Raw genomic sequence first — 22,556 nt, 5'->3', positions numbered from 1 at the left:
AAATACTCTTAAAAAGAAAATAAGAGCAACTTCTGGTTTTCTTCGATCAAATAAATGGGAAAGCATTTGTAGGACAAAACGTCACAGCAAACAAAACACCAAAAAATGTCATAAATTTGAAAATAACTAACATATTCAGTCTTGCCAAATGAGCATCCTTCCAGTCCCCAGAGAACCTCAATAACTGGCAGTTTTATACATCAGAGGCAAGTTGTGTAATTCAAACTCTGACATGCAGATTTGCACCTCAAGCATGTAGCTCAAATAGAAACCGATCATGTTTTTCTTTAGGTGATATTTGTACAGGTAGCAATCTATAATTGAAACATTTCATTGTACACAACTGTAAAGCAGTTTTCAAAATCCCTTTATCGGGTTACTTCTACAATTATGGACATAGCTATAGTGGATGTTCATCCATGGGTGGCTTCAGAATACATCCTAAAGTAAGCTTGATACCAGAAGATGCCAAGCTGATAGTCTCAGGGTTCAATGCTGCAAAATGCAGAGTTCCTCCACGTCCTACTGACTTCAAGGATGTGCTCTGCACTGCAAAGAAATACACAGCATTATGAAACGCTGTGAAATAGCAAATCCCTATACATGTTAGTACTTCCTGCATACGCTGAGTTATTGCAGCACAGAAAGCAAGCAGCACAAGATTTTCCTCATGTAATACTTGTGTAGTACTTCATTTATGCCTTGGAAGACCTAACCTTTCAAAATTTTGCGATTGGCATGTTTCACTCACCTGCTCAGCCCCGAAGCCCTTTAATCACTTGAAAACAATAGATGGCCATAAATGAGCAACACTTTCTGGAACTGAATGCATTTTTATCTGAAAAGCATAAAAAAGCAAATTTCTGTCCCCACATTATCCTAAAATATAGATAGTGTGAGGGTAGGGAAGGAGATGAGGTCTGCTTAGTTTTGAAATGACTGCCAGTAAGTTGAGGAGGGGCTTCACGCCCCATGTGTGTACATAACCCATTAATTTGATGCTGGAGAAAGGGTAGTGAAGCTTCCAGTCTTACTCAGTCCTTGGCCTTCTTACAGAAACAGGCTACAGGAGTGAATCTGGTGTTAGGGGAAAGCTTTATGTGTACCTTGATCGCAAAGAAAATAGACTGACATCAACTACATAGGTCACCAAAGTAGCCTCTGTAGTATAACGATTTTTTACTATGAGTATAAATCTATCTCATATTGGAGGTATCGTTGAGCCTCATTTCCTCCTACCCCACTGAAATATCATGCCCCCTGGTTTTCATTATAAGAAATGGGCTGCTTCATTGGATTATGAATTTTGGAAGCCTGTTTTTTGGGGTTTTTTCCTTCTCATGCTATAGAAATACATGCCATAAAAGAGTAGCTCGTACTGTTGTTTAAAAGACTTGGGCAGCAGCCCTGAAGCAGGAGGTAATGTAGTAATGAAGAACTTTATGTGAGAGAACTGTGGCTCAAAATACACTTTAATCAGAGACAGTATAAAGTACTGCTAACTCAGAAGCTACAGAATGCTGCTTAAAATAACAAACAAAAAAGAATGCAATATGCTTGGTACAGGATGTTTGAGTTTAGCTACTAAGATATTCAGGCCAATTAGTGAAATGTAAAGCTTCAGCTAGTATTATATGTACCCTTACCTGCAGCTGTAAAGCATATTTCCTTAAGAAGCAAGTTTAATCTCAAATGACAGACATAATACCTGTGACCAGTCTTCATTAGGAAATGGTACCTCAGGAAGAATTAGTTTCTGCAGATCTTTGGTAATTGGAAGGAGGAGGGGCAACCTATTTTATAGGTAATGGTATATCAGAGGGACTCAATGACTGTAACAGTTGCTGCTCTCTACAGACATTTCCATAAATAGTCATGGTTTTAGTAATGAGGATTTCAGATTGGATTCTACAGCACCGTGAAAACAGGGACTTCTTAAGATTTTGCATAGAAAGCATGTTCCTGTATTCATTTTGACCAGCTATCCTAGTCACAGCTGTTTGTGCATGTGGTCTTGGTTAGTTTTAACCTAAAACTCTTATTTAAGCACATATTTGAGCACCCTCATTTCTGCCATGCTTCGTGTACACTGAAGTCTGTGTTTAAACTCCTTTTGGCTTCACTGAGGTCAAGCTCAGCAGTGATTCTGTGAAGTTCATGAAGATTCTACTGATGGTTTTCCTATTGAGTAAAAGATGTAGTTATATACACACTACCTGATATGTAGGTATCCCACTAATATATGAAACAAGGATTGAGGTGCTACTATTTTCCCCTCAGTTTGCACAAAATTTTATTGCAAACAGCTCTCTATGTACTATTATTGTAGGTATCCTGTAGCATTTTTGTTCTGTTCTTGTAAGAGAGTTGAAATGCATGCCTATTTAGACATAATTTCATCACGTGTTATTTCAGAATAAGAAAAGCCTATCCTGCTTTTGACTTGAAGACAAACACTGGGAAAATCTGGAGTGTCACAACAAGGTTCCCAGACCATATCCTTGGTGAATCAAAATTCAGAATCAGCGTTTGGACAGATTCTTCACTATATCCTCTGCTTCTTACACAGCATGGTAAGTGATTGAGGACCCCATATCATTCCACAATTCAGTTCCATGCAGATGATAACAAAACGCATTTGTTATCTGGAAAGATACTTGGAGAGCAAGCTTTACATGAGTCTTGAGTGCATGCTTTGTCAAAATTGTTCAGTATATTTGCTGTAAAATTAAAATCACATTAAATACCAGGCTTTGCTAATGTATAGATCTCTACTTTCTTTAATCACAATTGGGACCAATTCTGGCAGTCTCAAATAGGACATCACTCAGACTTTGATCTAGAAGGAATTTAAGCTTGTGCCTAATTTGAAGTGTAGGGCTAGTCCCGATATAGTCATGGAACTTTTCATAGCCTTGACTCCGTTACTGAATCCAAGACTTAAGAGTCTGCAGTTGCTAAGACTCTTCTCCACCCAAGGTTATGTACAGGTCAGGGAAAGTACATGCCAGTCATAAAATGAAAGGAGAAATTCCAACTGCATGGATACAAAAGGGCAGTAATTAAGAATTGGAACAGGCTGCCCACAGAAGTTGTGGAGTCTCCATCCTTGGAGGCTTTTAAAGTCTTACAGGACAAAAACCTGAACAAGCTGTTCTAAATTCAATGTTGATCCTCCTTTGGGGAGGAGGCTGGATTAGATGGACCTGCTGAGGTCCTTCCCAACCTAAATTATTCTGTCACTAGTTACTGTGGGAAGCTGCCACTGCTCCTGTGCATCCTGTATCTGTGGTGAATGGGAGAATCTTTGATTCCAGCTCTGGTAATTTTTACTTCTTAAGCCACATATACAAAAATGAAATAAATTAGATCTTCTTCTCCCTGTCTTCCTGTGCTGCTTCATTAAGTGATAGTCTTTTTTTTTAATGAATCATTTCTTCAGTTGTCAAGGAATTATTTAGCTGTAACAGGCTGAGTATTCGTTTGTTTGACGGGTTGAAAACTGAAAATCCAAAGCTCTAAGAATATCATTTAACATATACATATAAAAAAATCTTCATAAATAAGGTAGCCAAGGCTTACACATTTATTCATATCAGTTTGGTTGCTTCATTTGGGAGCACCTACATAGTTATTGGAAAGCCTGGAGAAGTAGTAGGTTGTATCATCTTGAACCAATACTTTGTGGATGCCATGAAACAAAGGGCCAAAGGTCCTGGGACACTTGGACCAGATGATAGCATTTCCAGCACTTCTGTCAGCTAGGCAAGGGATCTACATTGAAGTTCCCTGTAATGGAAAAGTCTTAACTACTGGGAAATGTTTTGTCATATAGCATCATTCACCCTACAGATTGTTCGATTTTCAGTCTGCTTAACTTCATTTACAAAAAAGCTTTAGAACACACAGCTAAAACTGAAGGGGATATAAGAAACAGTCCCTATCCTAAACTTGCTTACAGTCTAAGTAAACAGCAAGATATAGTTGAAGTGGGGGCAGGGAGTACACTTTTTTGCCTCATCGAATATAAATAATTCTTATGTCATGCAAAAACATTTGGCAGAGTAAGGAAAGGAAAATGGGTCTACAAAGTGCAAATGAATAACACTAGCAAGTTTCAGAGTTTTTCCAATGAGTGACCTGAAACAAGTGCATATTACAATTTTAATTCAAGATTCTGTGTCATTCTTCTTTTTCTGGTGCGTGTAAATTTAGCAAACAGGCACAGCAGCTTACATGTCAAACCAGCTATAAGGAGTTGCTTAAAACAGCGAGTTGTCAAAGGGCTAGAAGTTTAAAACTAGTAAAACTGGTAGAAAATGTTCAATTGAAGTGGTTTTCTCAGCAAACGAACAATGGCTATGCAAAGAAAATGAAATTTTCAGAAGGCGCTTCTGAATCCTTTGCTGCATTTTTCCATCCCACCCCACCCCCCCCCCAAAGAAAACCAAACCAAAGCAAAAAACAAGCTAGCTGTGGTAACCAACTGTGTGTGTGTGTTTCAGCTTAGTTTTTGTCACAACCCCCTCCCCTAGAAATTTCAGCTGCTCTCTGAAGTTTCTTTCAGTATTGCATTCCCTTCAACTTCCTTGCAAAAACAATTTTGCATTTCTTGGTTTGTTCTAAAATTATAGCATAGCAACTCTGAACCAGATTAGCTGGTATGAATTGGCTGCTGTGGGCGACTGGGTAATTCAGAAGACCGTTAAACCTGATGAAACTGGTTGGTTACATTCAGTTTTAACCAGTTCTCTGAACCTGGACCAGTGTAAGTTAGTCAACACACAAGTCTGGTTTACATGTTTAGTTTCTTGGGATTTGTATTTAACTGTAGGTAGTTTCCATTTTTATATCAAAAAGTTCACTTAAAGCTTCTAGTAAGAGCTTTTATACCTGCTAATTTTGAAGCAATAAAGAAATACCATGAATGAAAAACAGAAAGACAAATTTACTTTGGCTTTTCTATTATCAGCTACAGACAATCAGATAGCCTGAGAATTGTGGAGGAAGTCCAGACTTTATCTTGCATTGTAATGCCATCTTGGTACATTACATGACGACTTTTCACTGAAGGGTCAGATCTTTTTTTCTGCTAGAGAGAGGTATTTCAGACTTGCAGCATCAGCACTGGTGCAGTGTGCTCTGCATGCTTGTAAAGACCAAACTTATAGACATGTTTGCAATTTAACTGCCACATTACGCAGCTATTCTTTTCCATTTTTTGATCAGTTCTTCTAAAAAGGACAGAGAAGTGTATTGGCAGGGTTGGAAAATGGCTTAAAAAGCTGAAGTGGCACTGGAGAAAATTATCAAAATGCTAGAATATTTCTGAACAGCAGATAGTATAAACTGACATAGAACTTCTTAACGTGTATGTATTATACGTATTCATAAGTATTATATTATATAATATATTACATATATATAAAAAGTATGTGAGCATTAATTTACTTCTTGGTTTTGGCCAAAAAGATCTGCACAGAAGAAACAATAGCAAGTAAAATTCTGGAGCCTTCTGTAGCATAGTGGCAAAAGAGTTAACTTTTGCGTCAGGCCATGTTCACACATGAGAAATGTACCAAGACACTCATCAGGAGAAAAAAAAAAAAAAGTGTCATTTATCTCTTCCTTTCTGTTTGGGAAAGTTGCTCAGCTCTTCATCCTAGCTACCTAACAAATTGCTAATTTCCTCTAAATGGACATAGATTCTGTGACTTGTAAAGCATTTGAAGTAAAATTTAAGAAAAAATAAAAAAAAAAAATCAGGTGTGGCTTGATCCAATTCCTCTTGATGGAGCTAGTCTGCAGCAGTAGTTAGGCATTACAAAGAAATTCTTATTTTCTTTGCTCAAGTATCTAGACTGGAATTCTCTAGCAAGCTACTATTAATTTTTCTTGCTATCTTTATTTACAGCTGGCTGTATCACTCATGACTTAATTGTAGAGATCCTTCGTTGCACAAATCAATACCCAGTCCATGAGGAATGCCTTCTAAGTGTTTGCGGGTCTGATGAATTCTTACAAAAGTAAGTATCTCATCACAAGATGGTATTGAGTACGTGTTATGTAATAAAAGCTGTTCATTTAATGTGCTCTGCTTATGGGCCATGTAAACAGAACCATAGGGAGAGTTAGAGTATTATGTTCCAAACACTTAATGTATAGTTTCTGAAACTCCCAGAACACACAGTACTTGTGTTCTACAGAGATGATAGTGTGCTCTAGTACAAGGATTCAGATAAAATCCTGGCTCCTTTATATAAGCTTTGTGCAGCCTTGAATAATTTGTTTTACTTCACTGCCCTTCTGGTCCTTCTCATCCGTAATACAAGGATGCTGCTACATCCAGTATCCCATAGGAGTGTTATAAGCATGAAGGGGTATGCATATCCTCAAAGGTGGAAATCACCAAAGAGAGGAGAAACAGTATTATACAGTTATATAGCAGGTGATTTTTCTCCATATCCAGTTGCAACAGCAGTAAAAGCAAATGAAGTCCGTGCTTTGGTGCTGACTGAAAGTTGAAGAAAAACACATTTTTTCATACAAACAGGTCTTTCTGAATGTACATAGTCTACAAGTAAGGAAGTAAATGCTCTGATTTGCATTCATTTAGGTAAACTCTTGTGATGGTTGAAAGCACTACTGGACTTAGCTAGTTGTTTCTTGCCCCCGGCAGCTTAAATTCACCTGTCAGCAAAAGTGAGCAGATTTTGTGTTGAAGCAGCTAAAGTGCAGGCTGTAGGGACAGTGACTTTCAGCAGAAGGGGAGAAATTGGCAGGTCTCTGTGGTAACATGTTAAGCTAGCACTGCAGGAATCACAGCTCATCTGCTAGAGACATAAAAAATGTTAGATAAAATAGTATACATCTATAATTGAAAGGGAAATTTTTAGAAGCAGTCATATTTGCAGTTTAGTGTAAAGATTACCTGTACTAGCTCAGAGCAAGTCAGCTTGATTAATGGAAGTAATGTAGTTGTAAGACCAAGTGTCACACCGTGTAAATTAACTTTGTTCTATATCCAGCTTGGACACTTATATACTTACGCAGGTACATAGGTCAAATGTTGAGATGTTTATGATGAATTATGCTTTGCAACTAAAGATGGAGACTTCAACATTTCTAGGCCCACTCTTCACTTTAAATCTCTGTGAAGCAGGAGCTGGTACAGCAGAGCGTTGCATGAAGCATTACAACGCTAGAACTGCTGAGCAGAGAATCAGGTTGTACACAGATCTGTTAATTAGGCAATAAGACCAGGGCATTTTTTTTTTATTTTCAAGACTCTCTTCTCATTTCAAACTAATTGCTAAAGAAAATGGAAACAATGAGTCATTGTATTGAGGCTGAGCTCAGTGCATTTCCGTATAGTGTACAACACATTCTAAACAGTTTTAGTTTAACTGTTGGGAAGAATGCCTCAGTAGTGGACTGTTTAAATTCCTGTACTTGCAGAATCTCTGCACGTCTCATTAGCAGTGAAACAAGGTCAATAATGTTCTCAGCTTTTTTGCCTTTGCTTCTTCACTGTCATGCAGGAAGCACTGAGCTGCACTTCTGGCCTCAGAAGCTTGTCATTCTATACTATGCCATAGTTTTGGCTCCCTTTCTTCTGCCTCCTCATCAGAGTGCTGTATCTGAAATGTGAATCCTCAGACCGTAATGATCCCTTGGGTAGCTTAACACGGCCTGAGGAGTTGCCTCAGGGTGAAATTTTTCCTATGTTTGGGCTATCTTTTAGTGCAAATTGCTTTCCTTGCAAAGTTGCTAACAGAGTGATTTGATGTACTTGTGCAGAGCTCTTCCTCAGAAAAGTATTTGGAAATTGTTCAGGGTTGAATTCCAGTAGAAGTTCCCCAAGTTATAAGACAGCAAAGGAATAAATACTCTGCTGCTCCTGCCTTATTGTAATCCAGAAAAAAACCTAAAGTGAAGCCAAACAGTGACATGATGAATTGTTCTCAGACCAGAGTGGTTCAGTGAACCAGACAACTTTGTGAAGTTCTGTCAGAAGCTTTCATTTGCTGTTATACTGGACTGTATTAATGAGCACTTCACCCTGCCTCCTGCAGAAGCACCTGAAAGACTTAATTTCTAGAATCTATTTAGCTTTGAATGAGATGGGGAAAAAATACTTGTGTGCTAATGACCATTACACTCAGCACCACAAGATTTCATCATCCATTATTTCCTTCCTATGGAGATATCCTTGAGCTCACATCCTATCTGACTCACAAGTAGAATATCAGATTTCAAATATCAAAATTTAAAAAAAATCAGAAGGCTGCATATAGGCTGCAGGACAGTCCGTAACTAATAAGGCCATGTGAAATTCTGATTTGGAATCTCATGTTGTTTGTAGTCTTTCAGTTCATTTTGTTTACTGATTAGAAATCCTGGCATTGCCTCAACCTGCAGGCTTTCTTTTTCTTCTTAGGCTTCCTTTTCCCTCAAGTTTTTCTTACAGTGCCTGCAGAAGCTATCAGGATCCATTGCCACCTTGTCCCTGCCCCTTCTGTCATTGCAAGGTGTACGTTAGTTACTTCCCCAGTTGATTTGCTGCAGTTCCTTTTTCAGATGTTCAGTGTAAGTGCATCTGGAGGCAGAACCCTGTCTGAAAGACAGAGACTCCTTGAAAGAAGGGAGGAGTAAACCCCATATTTGTCTCATCAGTTTTTACCACTGTTCACAGAAGTATCTGATTTTCATATGTACCTATACACCCTCCTTCTTTGGGTTTCCCAGCTGTGGGTGTGCTCTCCACTCCCTTATACTTGTCTTGTTCATGATCATCTTTTGTTTTTTGGAGGGACATCTGCTGTTTCTAAAAAATCTTTGCTATATCATCCCATCATCCAAACCTTCTACATCTACCTTTAAATCTTGCTTTCACAGTTTCCTATCTTTCCTTAAATTTCAAATGGATGCCCCTAAAAATGATTTTATGATGCCCTTCATGAAAGATGTTACATAAAAATAAACTAAACTGGGGTTAAGCAGCTTGTGTCAAATAACTCCTAGCTCTCAATGCCAGCAGCAAGCCAAACCCAACCCTTCTCATGTGACAGCAATGAATCAATCCTCCTTTTAGACTCCTTTTCCTTTATAACTACAGGCTACAAACTCCGGACATCCTGAAATGCCTAATAAAACAAAGCACATGAGTGTGTATAAGAATATGGGGCACTTTTTTTTTATTTTATTTTTTTATTTTTTTTTTATTGATCTGTCTGCTAGCAAGAGGTTGCATTAATGCAGACCCAGCAAAGGAATGTAGGCTAAGGATATTTATAAGCTTTATTTCTAAACATGCCTTTTTGCACAGTTATCTTGCCGCTTTGCAGTTTAGCTAACGTAGTGAGCAGGGTTATAGAATAGAAAAGTCTAAATGCTTATCATTTCTGCTCACATGCTTGCCTGTGACCTTATTGATGACATTTTTTGCCTTACTAATTCTATTCTCTGAGAATTGAGAGCTAAATAAGAATTGGTTTTCACTCAGATTGGAGTTTAAGCTTTTAATTATACACTGGGCAGAGTTATATTCATGCAGATTGGGATCATAAGAAGCAAGCACCTTTTGGATGAATATGTTCTTTGTAAAAAATAAACTTCATTTTCTCTTGTCACTGCAGATTAAGTTTTTCATTCAGAGATGCTGCTCAGCTGAGTTCTTTCTCAAAAAAAAAAAAAAAAAAAAAGTCTGATTGAACTGTATTAGGATTTGGAGCTTATATCACATCAGAGAACCTTGCTGTGGGGAAGCAAAATCATCTAGTGGTGAGGGAGTCTCAAGTGACTGAGGAATTTTCCTTTTTTCTGCTTCTGATATATTGTGGGACCACAGGCAAGTCACGTTGCTTTGACCAGTTCATTACCATGTCTCTTAAAGACAAAGATTGCCTTTTGCTTTATGTCTTTTGTCATGGCATTCTCATCAAACCTGTATTCTGCACTTAGTAATTCCAGCTAAAAACAGGGGGAAAACTGTTGAGTTAATAATGTTGTAGCATTTTTATTTGTGTTTCCTTTGCAGAGCTCAGAGCACTGTAAAGCAGCTACTAATAATCATGCTATCTTCCAAAGGGGGGCTATAGTACTTTTCTCTTAGTAGTACAGGTATAGTAGCAGATCTGCATAGTGTGTTGCAGCCTGAGGTATAGCTAAAAGGTAGTCTGTCAATCTATGGCAAAGCTACATCTCTGTTTCTTGTAGTTCACTTCTTATCTAGGCCAGGTTTCTACATTATTTTATTGAGGCATTAATCCATTTTGTCTAGTCTCTTGCATCACAATACCTGTCAAAACTTTTCTCTTTGTATTTGTGCAAATTAAATCCACTCATGAAGTCAGCTGTATGGCCCGTACTTCTGACTGCATTGTTTCAGGCAGCATTGCTATGTCAATAAAGGATTTGATGATGTATTGTATTTGCCTGACACAGCAGAGCTAACACAAACAACTGGTGTAAATGTAGTTATAACCACAAAATTCAACTTCTGTTGGTGTAGCTTGTTTCGCCTGGAAGCATGATGACATGAAATAATTATACTTGCAAAAGGTAGTTTTTATACATCTGTGGTACAAAATTGTAACTACAGAGGAGGGTATACTGATATGAATTTACACTAGCAGAATGCTCCTCTGTATTGGTATAGCGATACCAATTTCTGTCACTGGCTTGGTGTAATGTTGGCATTGCAATAGGAATCTGTACGCTGGAGGTATCAACTCAAGACTCACGGATGTGTTTCTTTGTAATTTTCTTGTCACTACACCTGTCCTAAGTTTGAAGGTAAGGCAGAATGGAAAGAGCAGTAATAGCGGTAGGTAAAAGGTAAAAACCAAGTGTGACGCAGTTCTAAAGGATGCAAGGATCAAGGGAGAGTTCATCATTAGAGTCATGAGGCTGACGTGATTGGGTAAAATGAGGAGAGGAAGAAGCTTCAAGAAAGCCATGAGTAAGCACAACACAAATATGAGCTAAGGAGCAACAGAAGAGAAACTATGAATTGGTACAGTCTCAGGAACTCGGAACTGATCTCTTGGACTTTTGCTTGTAAAGGGATTTGAGAAGGGTTGAGGCAAAACAGTGATACGCTTTCCACCAGTACAGCTATTTCACTTTGTTGGTGTTAACTTCTCTGTCTTACATCTGTACTTCATGCTCTTAAAATCAAGGAATTTTGCAAATATATGGAAGCACTATCAGAGGACCCTGCTTTAGGTATTTGTTACGTCAGATGGAAATAGGTTTGCCCTCTGCGACCTTTAATATATTTGTTTAAAAAAAAAAAATAAAATTCTTATATCTACTCTTATATCTACACTTTATACCTTTTGTGACCTCTAATGGACAGTATATATGTTACTTCACTCTGGTGTAGTGTAGCTGCAGAACATATACAAGATATATGAATTCCCTGTAATTGTTCTGAATGGCAATATGTATAGCGCGTTTATTTAAGTTTAACCATTCATTTTTGCTGGGGACCTCTGCTGCCGTGTGAGATATGGAACTCTCCCCTAAGTCACACTTTCCATGATTTATTCATAAGGTGAGTGGTTTTTTGGAAATAAATCCAGCCAGTTTTATGCAGACATTCCATCAAAAGCCCTTTTAGGTAGAAAGAAACACAGTATACATCTGAATTCTGGGTTTTCCATGGCACTTGACAAACCAGAAAAGTATCATCTTTCCTTCATGGCCCAAGGAATTCTGAAATAACTTATCATGCTGTAAATCTGTATAAATATGGGATATCCCTTTTGGAACTTGTGGTTGCAGGCTTGAAAAAAGCAACTTGAATCTAATTGAACATGCACTAGAGTTGTAACTGATGATACATATGCATATTAACTTGCTTTGGTGATGAATTTGCCTTTGCAAAAATCAGTGTCGTTTTTCCTACCTGTTATATCCCAAAGGATTTTTTTAAAATGTAAAAAGAAGTTTGCCTTAACTCTGAAATAATTTTTGCATTATTTCACCTGATTAAAATAAAAAGGGGAAGGGAAACAGTGAAATTATTTTTGTTCCAAGTAATTTTAAGAGTGATATACTAAGGCTGTATTATAACTTAGAAGAAGTTGCCAAGAGTGATAAGTGGACTAGAAGCTACTCTGAAGAGGCAAGTAAGAAAAAGGAATTCCCTTTCATGGGGTGCTAGAGCATCCTTGACCAGCAGAGTAGTTTGCAGAAGCCACTCCAGCTAAGTGAGTAGATCTCTGTGTCTGACCTGAGCTCTGATATGATCGAGAAGGAGGAAGACTGACTCGCAGCTTGTTTTACCATCTCTATGTGACCTGTACAGGGTGAGAACTTTGATTTCTTTGAGAATCTGTCTTAATGTATGTGATTTTCAAACTCACAGTTAATATTTGATTTTTCAAGTTGGGTATCAAACACTACAAGTCATTCTGTAGTGGTGCATTCATAACCAAGATACTTTGTATAAATTGCACTAATTTGGTTTTAAGAATATGCATGAATAATCTCAAGGTTTGGAAGCATGTGCAGCTTGTTTAGGATATTCTTTCTCTTTGTCGTTGTTCTGTTACAGAACTTAATGGTCAAAGATACATCTAAGCAATTATTCTTAAACTGTTTCACCAGAAAATATGCCAGAACCAAACACCATCAGTTTTCATGGAAGTGGGTGCCAAGTACATGTTTTATATTAGTCAATCTGTTTTGCACTTAGAATTTAGTCCACCAGTGCTTTTAGGAGAAGGAGAGAAGGGAAAAAAAGAAGGAAGTGGCAAGAAGAGATAACTATCTGTTATTTGTCTTTTTTTTTTTTTCTTTTTTTTCCCCAAACTACAGTAATCATACTTTGGGCAGCCATGAAAGTCTTCGCAAGGCAACCACCTGCATTCAGCTTCAACTACACAACACTAAAAATTTGAAGCAAAGTTTGGCTCGAACGGTATGTCGTCTTTTTTTCCTCCTCTTTCTTTCAGCATCCATGAAGGAATAAAATTCCACCAATCCTTTTATGTAGCAACCTGCAGTAATAATCAAAGAGAGATCATTTGCTTTCCTGAGAATGCATATATTATTGCTGAACTGCAGTTGAAATGTACTGGGGAACATTTCTGCTTTGCTCCTGTACTTATATCTAGTGAGTTACTGTAGAGAGAACGCAACTGAAAAAGACCAAGGGTTACCTTTTTAGAAAAAAATCAGTTTTGTTAGAATTTAATGCTATTTATTTAAGGTAGGTAGAGAATTCTTATTTTTTATTAGCCTTTCTATGTTTTGAAATATAACAAGGGCAAAAACACTCAAATACTGCGTAAAATGAATTAGATCTGGATTCTTGTCATTATCACTGAAAACCAGAGTAGGCTGATAAAAGCCAGAATCACAGTTGGTGTGTTTATGCACGTGTGATGCATACTTGTGTGTGTGTATGTTCTTGCTTGCAGACATGGAGAAATATTGTTTGTAAGGACATGTAGTCCTTACAGAAAACATAATTTTATCACCATCTGAAATCCAGGAATATTCCTATTCAGATTATTTGAATTTAAGCAACCTTGCAGTGGATTACTGAGCTTTAATGGCACTGACCTATGCTACTAAATGTGAGCTTTATTCCCAGTGGACCACCTAGAATTACTTCCAGCCCAAAGTTTGCAATACAGCAGAAACTTTGTTCTGGATAGTGTTCACTGGCAGTGTGTTGACTCTGTTCACAGATAGTACCAATTACCTGCTTTGCGTTGGCATGCTATCAGCCTGAGTCTGTCAATATATGGGTCAGATGGCAGATTTCTAATAAAAAAGGGTAGGGGCTTTCTTTTCCTTTCTGTTATGTGTCACCACGTGGAACATCAAGTTCGATATAATATGTTACCTGGAGCATTAAAAAAGGGCTATTATGAGGCCAAATATATATATATATGTATATTTAACATTTTAACGAGTTTATAGATAAAAGCAGAATTATTTAGTGCTGATATGTGAAATCCTGGCTTAAATTATTGGCATTCTTCACTGCCAATATTTTTCACTTATTTATTTTTTAAAAACCATTGATTCTTCTTGGTATAACATTGTCCAAAAGGAAGTAAATTAGGAAATATGTAAGCTTTCATCGCTAGGTCACTTCAAAAATTATTCAGATCAATGAATTGCCAACTGCTTGCTCTAAGTCTAGGGAAAATAAGTTGATGTTTGAATATACATTCAGAAGGGGTTAAGCAAGTGTCCATCTCATAAGTCCTTTCTCACCCCATCCCCGTATCCCACCAGCAAAAAGAACACATCCAGTGACCATTGGAATGAGTTTTGTCTTGGGAAACTATCTGTGGTAACTTGTTGTCATTTAACTGCAAGTTGTTGAGATCAAGGCAGAAATCACCATGTGGTTTCCATTGTCTGCATTAAACAGAGATTAGGTGGTCATCATAGTCCTTTCTGGTGTTAGATCTGTGACAAGACATCCTGTGTTAGAACATGGAAAACTTCATTTTTCATATAGTGCTGCCAAATAAGCGCTTAAAAAGAGAGGAGTATTGGTGATTAGATATAATTATGGATGCACATAAATATGTGTAATGGTGGAAAAATTATTTACCTTTTTTAAGTCAGCATCTCTATCTTTTAAATAGAATAATATATTATTGACCCTTCTGCTGGGCGGTTGCAGGTTTCCAACATTTTCTGGATCAGTGACACAAATTAGAAGTTTGATATGAATGTGTTTTGCTACTTACATGCATATAGCATGTGGTGAAGGTATTTTTTACATGCATATACTGAAAAGAGGGAGACTCAGACAACTTCCTGACAATCTACTCTTCAAACTTCCAAGCCAATGACTGGTTTTCTACAAGTCACTCTGTCTTCAAACAGAAAAACTAAAATATAGAACAAATTAACTATTTGGTCTATATAGATCTGCTATTATTATAGATCTCTAAAACTATCTGCTTTGGAACCTTATGATACGTTCAGGAGTCTCTTCTGAAACTTTGAAGCATGTCTGTGTGCTAAGGAAGCAAAACTCTAGACCAATGCCATCCGGAGACTGCCTTCATGAAATCAGGATGCATGGTTAAAAATATCTGTCTGTACATGCAAATTACTATTATTATACTTAATAACCAATATAAGTGGATACTTATAAGCAATATAAAACTATTATTTTTTTTAACCAGACAGTGTACGAACTTTGGCCAATAACTACATGCTCTTTTGTGAATTCAGCTGAAAAATGTATTTTTTTTTAAGGTAAATGCTTGCTTCCTTTCCTTTTGTGGGAAGCTGGCATTCTGTTATGAAGTATTCAGAAAGAGGAAATTGTCTTGAACTGAGAAGTTACAAGAAATTTGGCCTGGGGCTTTACATGGAAACACAGGTCTTTCAGCCAGTGGGTGACCTTTAATCTGATTTTGTTTTTTTGAGACATGACACTTATTGGTCTTAACATGCTTGAAGAAAATCTTTTAAGACCCCAGTTTTCAAGATGCTAGATTCCTACTAAACTTCCAAATAAGGCTTATACAGGGAAAGTTAGTTTATCTTTTTAATATATAGAAAAGTATTGAAGCTCAGTTTTATACCATCTCTAGCCAGACAATGAGCTTCTGTTGACAGGATTGGGAATTCTGCACCTTGCAGATTTTTGTCCACACATTGAAACCTTCAGAATGATAATGTATGTGGAGAAAACCCAATAGTCTCCTGTCAGATGGTGGCCCAGTGTACACAGGTTACAATAATACTGAATAATGACTGCTGCACGCCTGTCCTGCTCTGTATTTTAACCTAGATGGTCTCTAAAAGGCAACTCTTAAGCGCAAACTCCACAAGTCGTAGTGGGTCAGAAGTGTTAAATTCCTAGTGGCTAGGTGGTGTTTAGGAATAAATGTGCAGTTGAACAGCTTAGAAGCAGAAACATTTATCCAGATACCATTTCTAGGGAGTGCTCTGTCTATTCAAGACACCCATTTTTTCAGAGTTGTCCCCACATACTGATTATCTTTGGAAAGCATGAATCTTTGCAGTGGAGAAGCAGCAAAGAATACTTATGGTTTTCTAACAAGAGCCTCACTTGCTTCCAGAAAGGAATTTTTGGACTAAAGCAGCCAGCAAGCAGTATTTCCTGGAAGTTCAAAAACATTTTTATTTTCATATATACCAGTGTTAATGGTGTTAACGTTTTACCAGACATAATGAGTTAAGTGTTAACTTTCTGGGCATAATCACAGATGGAAAAGTCAGTGGTCCATTATGGTAAGAAGGGGGTGATTTTTTTCCCATTATTTAAAAGTTTGTGACTTTGAGGTACTACACAATCCCTCTAAAAATAGAAGGGAGCCTTTTCTTGTGTTTAAATATCCCTTGAAATTGTGCTACTGTTTAATAACCTATGTGTCGTGGTTTAACCCCAGCCAGCAACTAAGCACCACGCAGCCGCTCACTCACTTTCCCCATCCAGTGGGATGGGGGAGGAAATCGGGGAAACAAAGTAAAACTCCTGGGTTGAGATAAGAACGGTTTAATAGAACAGAAAAGAAGAAACTATAATGATAATGATAACACTAATAAAATGACAACAGTAGTAATAAAAGGATTGGAATGTACAAATGATGCACAGGGCAATAGCTCACCACCCGCCGACCAACACCCCGCCAGTCCCCGAGCAGCGATTCCCTGCCCCCCCGCCACTTCCCAGTTCCTAAACTAGAAGGGACGTCCCACGGTATGGAATACACCGTTGGCCAGTTTGGGTCAGGTGCCTTGGTTGTGTCCTGTGCCAACTTCTTGTGCCCTGGCTGGGCATGAGAAGCTGAAAAATCCTTGACTATAGTCTAAACACTACTGAGCAACAACTGAAAACATCAGTGTGTTATCAACATTCTTCGCATACTGAACTCAAAACATAGCACTGTACCAGCTACTAGGAAGACAGTTAGCTCTGTCCCAGATGAAACCAGGACAGTATGATAGGGTTTAACCAGGAAGGGTGGCATTTTAAGATATCTTAACTATATCCTAGCTGAAACCAGGACAGAATTATTGATCACCCCTTTATTGTAACTGACATGGCTCTGAAAGCTTCAGGCCATGAAGTTACTTTAGGGTACTAATAATAGCAAAGAACATGAGCAGCTCTTGAGCTAGCATAAGTCATAGACCCATCCAGCTCCAGGGCATGCTTGTGACAGAGCACTAGTATTGGAAAGGAGAGGTCCTACTCGCAGGCTGGAGCACCAGCAAGTCTGTCAGGACCACACAAAACCTAATGGAGGAGACGCAGACTGTGGTGCATTGAAAGCTGCAGTGTTTCCTTTTGCTCTGGACTCAGTTCTGTAGATCTCTTTGGGTCTGCTGAAACCTGCTCCAGCCACACTGAATTCAAGGATCTGAGGTAGTCAATAGTGAGCTCACGGTCAATGTTGTTGTTGCTGTTCTCTGAAACTTGTGGCTTTGGACATAAAATGCAATTAGAGGCAGTTTATGGAAAAAAAATTGCCCTCCCTCAGAATTCATATGAAAAGATGTGAAAATAGTGTGTTGGGGTTTTTTTGTTGTGTGGTTTTTGGTTTTTTTTAAAGGCACAATCTTTGAGACTTTTAAGATTCTTCAGCTAGCTCAGTTATGCACATATGCAGCTAATATTTATTTTTGTGAGTTAATCTGCGCTTACTCTTGGGGAGAATTTGACCTGTGATCTATAGAATCCTTCCAAATTTTGAACTTTGGAATATGTTATTTTATAGAAAACTCCACTAAGATTGTAGTTTAACTAGTGTCAGAGAAACACGTGGATATCTTGACAGCCATTCTATATAATAATCACCCATATGTATTCAGGTGTTAAATAATTCACATACATCCACCTTTTGCCCTAGTCCATCAGATCCCCTTAAGTTTCTGGGTTCCTATCAATCACACATATCTCTAAGCTTCAGGGCTCCCTCATTCCATCTGTGCCACATTGTTTCCAAGTTCATCCCTTCCTCTCTCTTCGTCCTATCAGTGTATGAGATCAAGGAGGAAGTTTGTCATTTATCAGTCTTGTTCTGTAGCTTAAGCCTTGTCCCTGTGATTGCTCAATTCAGATGTGCTTTGATATTTGTAAGGTCTCCAGAGGTGGCAGTGTGACAGCTAAGTATGCAGTGACATTATAAAAATGCAGGGTGGCTTTTGCAGAACACACACACTACTCCTCTGTAGGGTAACGTGACTTTAAAAAAGAAAAAAAAAAGCATATGACCTGCTGAGGGTCAAGATGGATGTGATTGACTGTTGCTCTGTCTAGAAGCAGCAAATTCAAATCATGGTATTATAGCAAGCAACTATAGAGTGCTGGCTGCTATTTTCTTCCTTGTGTGCATGCTGCTGATTATGGTAGCACCACGAAATATTCTCAAGGCTTGAGATGTTATACCAGTCCTCTAGCATGCACTGAAGCAGCATGATAGCTGTCAGAGGTCAGGTGCTCCAAGCCTCAGAGTATGGCATGGGCAGAAGACATGAGTTGTGAGCAAAACCAGCAGTTATTAGGTCAGAGCCATATATAGCACACTTAGTGCTGTGCTCAGGAAATGGGCATCCGTGAGCTATTTTTTTCGTCTCTCATAATCATTTTTGTAGGAGCAACTTAGTGGGGTTCAGAGACAGATTCTGAAATCAGCTGAGGAAAGACCATCTACTCTCAAATGCATCCCCTAACCCCCAAGTACTTACTCTGTCTTCTCCTCTGTAATAACACGTAACACTCTCATATCAATACACTGAGATAAGAAACACAGGTGTTTGTATAAGATCAAATGCCCAGACAAAGTGGAGCTTAGTGCTTATATCTGAGACATACTTTCAAGGCTTAATGCATGAGAATGTTTTTCTTACCTTCGCCCCCTTCCATTTCATTCATCTAATTCATCTTTCACTTGTTGCCACTATGTGATAAACGAGATAGTAGCGCTCCAGATGGGCATTCTTTACAGAACATCTGTAATGTATCTAGCTCAGCAAGATCCTGCTCCTTAAACAGTGCTATTGCCAATTCTCTGTATAGTGATCTAAAACAGAGTTAGAGTGAATTAATTCACATGTTAATTAACATATTTAAATTGAATCCAATCATAGCAGAGACACAAGTTACTTTGGAATGCTAGCTTTAGACCACGACTACACTTCAATTAACTAGAAAAAATTACTACTGTGGTCACCTTCTTCTGAACAAGCTTTCAATATTTGAATTCACTAACATTCAAAATATTAGAAGGCTGTTTTAGCCAAGCAAGTGAAATACTGGGGTTTTTTGATCTTTAGAAAATACAAATTTGCCTTCAAATTCAGTTTAAGAGGGATGGGGGGAAATCATCAATCATATTTCATCACTGTTGGATTATGTTCTCTTTTTTTTTTTGCTTTGTTTATTGTATGAAAGTGATAACAGGAAAATATTAACAGATTTTTTTTTCCTTATTGAAATGTTTTGCTTAAGGTTAAATCATTTTTTCTACCCTTCACAAAGAACTTGAAAGTTTCATTAGTTTAGTTCAGCCTAAAATGGAGTCACTTTTCAGATTCTTCTGTATCCTTGGCCAGATACAATTTCTGTCCTTTGCTTCACCTTTAAGCGAACAAATATTTTAGATCAGTATACATGTAAATAAATAGGCTGTAACCTGGTTGCCTATGCTGTGCCCATCCCAGCCATCATTTACAGTTCTAGAGATACTAAGAAAAATAATGTCTGGCAGATGTCCTAGCCGTTATGGAAACAGAAGCTCATCACCACTAGATGCCTATGTGCTGTGCTGCTTTCCTGCTTCTGTTTTCTTAGTTAATTCTTTTCTCTCTCATCCTCCCACTCCTCCCAGGGTTATACCTGTTTATAAGTGTCATTCCTTTTGTAATCCTTAACCACTGAATTTGGGGTCATGCTTGTCATAAGCCCCTCAGTAACTTTTCCCTATGAGTTATAGGGATATGGGTCAGAAAAAGGGCAGAATTTTCAGGACATGGTGGTGTTTACAACCTGGCAGTACGCGCCTAGCATGGGCTGAGCTACCTCCATGGGGTGGGAAGGGTTAAGGCATCAAAGGCAACAAATCCACGGGGCTGGAGAAAGAACTATATCTGAATTGGAACAGGTTTGGTCAGCAGAATATATGAAATAAGACAAAATCACAGAATTGTTTAGGCTGGAAGGGATCTCATGGGATCGTTTAGTCCAATCCCTCTGCTCAAGAAGGGTCAGCTAGAGCAGGTTTCCCAGGACCATGTCTGGTCATGTTTTGAATATCTCAGCAGATATTCAAACCTACTGCACAATCTTTCAGTGCAACATCTTCCTGTGTTTTACTACCTTCACGATATTTTTTTGCGTGTGTGTTAACATGGAATTTCATGTGTTTTAATTTGTGCCCTTTGCCTCTTCTCCTGTCAGTAAACACTACTGAAGAGTCTGACTCCCTTGTCTTCATTATTTCCCATCAGATACTTGTACACTTTGATAAGATTCCCCCTGAGCTTTCCCTTCTCCAGACTGAACGGTCCTAGCTCAGCCTCTCCTCATACAAAAAATGCTTTGGTGCCTTGATCATCTCTGTGACTTCACTGAGAGAAGTCCCTTCAGAAGGGTTGCAAAGGATGGTACAGGTGTTCTCTGTTCTGTTTTCTTAGAAAAGGAAGCAGCAGAGGGGTTGTGGATGAAAACTGATTTCGGCTTTGTGGCTGGTGTATATTGCCATTGCAAAAGGGTGCCTTCTGCTGTCTGTAACAAGAAAGCAGAGTCAGGGTTTACTAGGGCTGGGCTATAGTCTTCATCTATATGTAGCTAGAAGGAACTACTGTGACAATCTGGTTTGGTCTCCTATATAGTACAACCCAGTGTAACATGAGAGAGAGTCGCCAAATAAAATTTCAGATTGAAACATCCTGAACGCTCTGAAAGGACTGTTCCTAAAAGAACATGCTGACTTTGGAAAATACCAAGCAAATCTCTCCAACATGCATTCTTCCAATCAGAATACTACATCTCACTATATGCTTCCCTTCCACAGCATGAGGATGACCAAAGACAGTTCAGTGTGAATCAGCTGTTAGAAGACAGTTATGCCTGGAGACTGACTCGGTAAGAACACTGATATTTAACAATATTTCTGTTTGTTCGTATTTGTAGTGAGCGTCTTGGTGCCAGAGGACAATTCTGAGACCTACTGGGGACAGGAATGATACCAAAGAGAAAGAAAATTGGTTCAATGTTATAGACTCTTATTTTCAGACCTTATTGATTGCTTAGCAATAATAATTTATAGATCTGTGTAATTTTTCCCCATTCTTTCCCTCTCATGTCATTGAAGGTTTCATTAGAGCTTGCATGTTTCCTAAAGATTCCCAGGATTGAAGGAGTCATAATTCTCATGTGTGCATTGCTCTTAGAGAATTTTTAAGAGTAAATACTGTAAAAGTAATAGATTTGCTCTTTATTATGCCTGTGTTTTCACAGTTGAGTGATGTTTTGTTTTATTTTATTTTCTTTTTTTAATGGAGGCTATCTATGACAAGTTTTTAACTTGGCACTCAAAACGCATCTGACTCTAAAACTAACCTACCATGGACAAGCACTAAATGAGATAGATTCCTCATTCAACTTTCATTATGTTCCATTTCATGCACTTAGATAAAGAAGCTGTTAACACTTTTTGTAATGTTTTTCATCAATGTGTTACAAAGTACCTTGCCAAGAACAGTAAATGCCACACTTGTCATTTAGCAGATGGAGGAAAACAGAGAGGTAGCGACTTGTTCAAGGTGAATATCTGATGCTTACTGAGGACCCATCTGGTTTCCTAAGAGCATGGCCCAAATCTCCGTTCTGGTCCTTGCTATAGAGATCAAACCAGTCATACAGTCTATACACACACTACTTATTGGCTGTTTTATTTCTTGTGATGTAAAGTATGTGGCCTTTTCTATGGCAAGGAGAATCTTCAGAGGGGATATGTGATAAAAGATGTTGAGCTGCAAATCAACTATGGTCTGGAAAATTTCCTCTGATACTGTAGGGCAATAAATACTTTCTTTCTTCAACCACAAGCTCAGTAAATATTGAAAAAGTAAAAGCTTGAACTGTGTTGACAGGTAGAAGCAAACATTTTCCAGCAGTGATGACCCAGAAAGATCTGTGGTCAGGCCTTGTGCTCTCAATTGCATTTCTAACTTATCTGAGGAAAAAAAGGGGTAATAGCTAAGTGACAAAAGTTTGCTGCCCATAATGTGCACAGGAGCTGCCTGTGATGATTTGCAGAAGGATTTTACAATGCTGAGTTGAGTGTGTGATAAAGTGGCAGATGAAATTTTGAGAAGATAAATGTAGATGGGAGGAAATGGTCTTAAATTCACTTATGAAATCATAGCTCTGAGTTGACTTTTACCACCAGGAATGAGTTCTTGGGGTTATAATCAATAGTTCTGAATGTCAGCTTGGTGCCCAGCAGCTGCAAAAAAAGATTAAACAAATGTTGGGAATTATTATGAAAGAAATGAAAAAAACCCCCGACAAAACCCAATATTATCCCACA

At 38.2% G+C, this 22,556-nt stretch overlaps 1 protein-coding gene across 1 annotated transcript in view; it reads left to right on the top strand.

The window, feature by feature from the left end:
• Window positions 1–22,556, top strand: part of PIK3C2G (phosphatidylinositol-4-phosphate 3-kinase catalytic subunit type 2 gamma) — a 209,969-nt gene that overhangs the window by 8,391 nt on the left and 179,022 nt on the right. Inside the window, exons 3-6 of the mRNA XM_049821675.1 lie at window positions 2,416–2,573; window positions 5,915–6,026; window positions 12,829–12,931; window positions 21,036–21,106. Of these exons, the coding sequence (XP_049677632.1) occupies window positions 2,416–2,573; window positions 5,915–6,026; window positions 12,829–12,931; window positions 21,036–21,106 (444 nt within the window). The remainder of the gene's footprint in view (window positions 1–2,415; window positions 2,574–5,914; window positions 6,027–12,828; window positions 12,932–21,035; window positions 21,107–22,556) is intronic.

Source organism: Accipiter gentilis, chromosome 18 (genome assembly GCF_929443795.1).
Source record: "Accipiter gentilis chromosome 18, bAccGen1.1, whole genome shotgun sequence".
Taxonomy (NCBI): domain Eukaryota; kingdom Metazoa; phylum Chordata; class Aves; order Accipitriformes; family Accipitridae; genus Astur; species Astur gentilis.
This window is presented reverse-complemented; position numbering and strand designations above follow the sequence as displayed.